General features: G+C 36.6%; 1 protein-coding gene across 1 annotated transcript; it reads left to right on the top strand.

Annotated features, from left to right (window-relative positions):
• The first annotated feature begins 331 nt into the window (after positions 1-331).
• LOC117333274 (5-hydroxytryptamine receptor 1-like) lies at positions 332-2,999 on the top strand. Its single transcript, XM_033892494.1, has 2 exons — positions 332-765; positions 2,211-2,999. Exons 1-2 carry the CDS (start codon positions 396-398, stop codon positions 2,906-2,908), a joined length of 1,068 nt encoding a protein of 355 aa, XP_033748385.1. The 5' UTR covers positions 332-395; the 3' UTR covers positions 2,909-2,999.
• The last annotated feature ends 542 nt before the right edge of the window (positions 3,000-3,541 follow it).

Here is a 3,541-nt window from a genome sequence, read left to right as displayed (position 1 = left end):
ACTCGTATTTATATATATATCACTGTAAAATAATCTAAGTCGCTTTCATTGGTTGAAACTGGACAAATAAACTGGTGACATTTAGGAGAACCAGACTCAATTCCCTACACTTATTCCCACGATAGGTAAGTTGGCTATAGGGATACGGTTTATACATATTGGTGGTATTTAAGTTGATAGAATATTCAACTGTACATTCAGCCTATCGAGTTGATATTTACATCATGTCTTTCTGTTTGTTTATTTCTTCGGTAGAAAATCAACTTGGTGCATTGACTTACTAGGATGAAAAATCAATTGAATTTTGATATTTGTTTTATTTTCAGTGATTTAGCTTCATCGTCCTGAAACTGAACGACACTCTATTATTCCATACTGGCTCTGATGCAAGCCCCATGTCTGCAGATCATGTGACCAACTCCACAAAGCCATGGTTACCATCACAACATGAAGTTTCCCTGGACACGTCAACGTTTGTATCAACGACGTGTTTCGATAAAACGGACTTTACCGAACAGAATACGGACTTTACCGAACATAATGCTTACCTGTTTTACCTGAAGGTGATTCTAATTTTCATTATAATGGTGTGCACAACTTTCGGGAACTTACTAAATATCGCCGTGACTTTAAAAACTAAATCACTAAGGACTCCAGCAGGGAATTTCGTCGTTTCCCTAGCAACGGCAGACCTGATGGTGGGAATTCTTGTGACGTTTTCATTTGTATCGTCTCTACAGGACAAATGGGCCTTTTCCGACTCAGGTATGTTGTTGCTGTCAAAGATGGCGCCTCAGTCCAAAGTAAAAACAACCTTATTTTAATTTCTACTTCCTCTTCCTGCATATCCTTAATTCATTTTTAAACTTATAATCTTATTTAATTTAGAATCTAATTGTGTTACATTGGCGCCCATATACGGACTCGGGAATGATACTTAGCGTTACTTTTGATAACATCGATGTAACATCTGGATACTCAAGGACAAGTTCATTCCTGGAAGGGGAGTATATATCCCTGGTTAATCGTAATATACCGCTCGACTAGAGTGATATTCTCTTTAGCTGGATTGGATGAGTAAAAGACTAGTAAGCCAGAGGTCCCAAGTTCGATCCCCAGCGGAGGCAGTGATTTTAAGTGAACTAATCATGCGCTCTATTTACATAAATAGCCTTAATATATTTTTTTCTGATTTTATAAGCTGTGCCCCCTTAACTGAAAGTATGCTGCTGTCGTTGTTGTTTTTATTTATTTATTTTTTGTTTTTGCTTTTTGTTTTCTCTCGATCAAAGCAAGAAACTGACTCATCGATTTTATCCATACTATTCACGTCGCACATTATCATTTTCATACGATATTCTTCTTAGCGAACAAATAATGCAAATACATTACCTAACGGCTAATAGCTACATAATCTGAGAGAAAACCACTTCGTAAAACTAGTTCTATATAAACTGTTTCTGTACTACGTAAAGCTATTTCTATATAAACTGTTTCTGTACTACGTAAAACTATTTCTATATAAACTGTTTCTGTACTACGGAAAACTATTTCAATATAAACTGTTTCTGTACTACGGAAAGCTATTTCTATATAAAATGTTGCTGTACTACGGAAAGCTATTTCTATATAAACTGTTTCTGTACTACGTAAAACTTTTTCTATATAAACTGTTTCTTCACTACGTTAACCTTTTTTTATATAAACTGTTTCTGTACTACATAAAGCTATTTCTATATAAACTGTTTCTTCCCTACGGAGAATGATTTCAATTTAAACTGTTTCTGTACTACGTAAAACTATTTCTATATAAACTGTTTCTGTACTACCTAAAGGTATTTCTATATAAACTGTTTCTGTACTACGGAAAGCTATTTCTATATAAACTTTGTTCTGTACTATGTAAAGTTATTTCTATATAAACTGTTTCTGTACTACGGAAAGCTATTTCTATATAAACTGTTTCTGTACTACGGAATTATATTTCTATATAAACTGTTTCTGTACTACGTAAAGCTATTTCTATATAAACTGTTTCTGAACTACGTAAAACTATTTCTATATAAACTGTTTCTGTACTACGGAAAGTTATTTCTATATAAACTGTTTCTGAACTACGGAAAGCTATTTCTATATAAACTGTTTATGGACTTAGTTAAGCATTTTCTGTATAAAATACCTCTAACTTTCATTCTTTCTTTCTGTTGCAGTATGTACAGGAGTCGGGTTTATTTTTTTCTACGCGACTTCTCTGTCCATGTGGAACCTGCTAGTCCTCACGATTGACCGCTGGGTATCAGTCACCCAGCCGATGAAATATGTGTCCTGGATGACCAACCGGACGTCATATAAAATAATTGCTATGGTTTGGCTCGGCGTCCTGTTCATTGATTTCCCAATGTTATTACCCGGGGTTGGTGACGTGTATTACATAGAGGGCGCCTTTTTATGTAGCCCTAACTGGAAGGTGAACTTGACTTACTCGTTCATATTGATCACGGTTCACTTACTGCCTAGTTTTACCCTTGTGTTAATTTTCAACCTTAGACTCTACTGTATTTCCAGGAAGCATGCAAAGAACATGGAACTTATCCGGATAAAAACTAAATCTGTTGTAAAAGCATCATCCTTGAAACCTAAGTTGGTAATTTCTGCGATCGTATTAGCTTTTGAAATTTCTTGGATGCCTTTTTTAATCGCCGAGATCATTCGGCTTTTCTCGCCGGCATCCATCAGTGTACCAATATCCTTCGTTGTGAGCTGGGTTGCTGTAAGCAACAGTTTCATGAATTCTATTATATATACATGTTTGAACCGGAAGTTCCGGTACGGAATCGCGGCGTTGTTCCGGTGTAAGGAGAGTTGCACAACAGATATTACCGGATATGTGGACAGTAATTACGTATAGATTGAATGTGTCACGTGACAGCTCTGTACTTAACTGGTTAATACCAATCTTTAACGTTGTCATTCTTTCTTGTGTAAGCAACCCATATATTACCACAGCTTGATCTTATTTGCAATAAATCGTAAATATCTTATCTTTTAATGTTGTGATTTTCAGAAAAACAAAACTGTGCATCAAGAATGTACTTCCACTTGTTGTGGAAATTTAAGATGCTTGATTTCAAGGACCTCGTATGATGTCTTTTTATACCTCCGTCAAATTCTGACGGCAATGTTCGTGCATGTCACAGTCGTCAGTCAATACTTACACACCGGAAATAGTGTATGTCGTCAGTCAATACCTACACACCGCAAATAGTGCATGTCGTCAGTGAATCACTACACACCGCGAATAGTGCATGTCGTCAGTCTATACCTACACACCGCAAATAGTGCATGTCGTCAGTGAATACCTACACACCGTTAATAGTGCATGTCGTCAGTGAATCACTACACACCGCAAATAGTGCATGTCGTCAGTGAATACCTACACACCGCAAATAGTGCATGTCGTCAGTCTATACCTACACACCGCAAATAGTGCATGTCGTCAGTCTATACCTACACACCGCAAATAGTACATGTCGTCAGTCTA

The sequence above is a fragment of the Pecten maximus genome, chromosome 8 (assembly GCF_902652985.1).
Source record: "Pecten maximus chromosome 8, xPecMax1.1, whole genome shotgun sequence".
NCBI classification, from domain to species: domain Eukaryota; kingdom Metazoa; phylum Mollusca; class Bivalvia; order Pectinida; family Pectinidae; genus Pecten; species Pecten maximus.
This window is presented reverse-complemented; position numbering and strand designations above follow the sequence as displayed.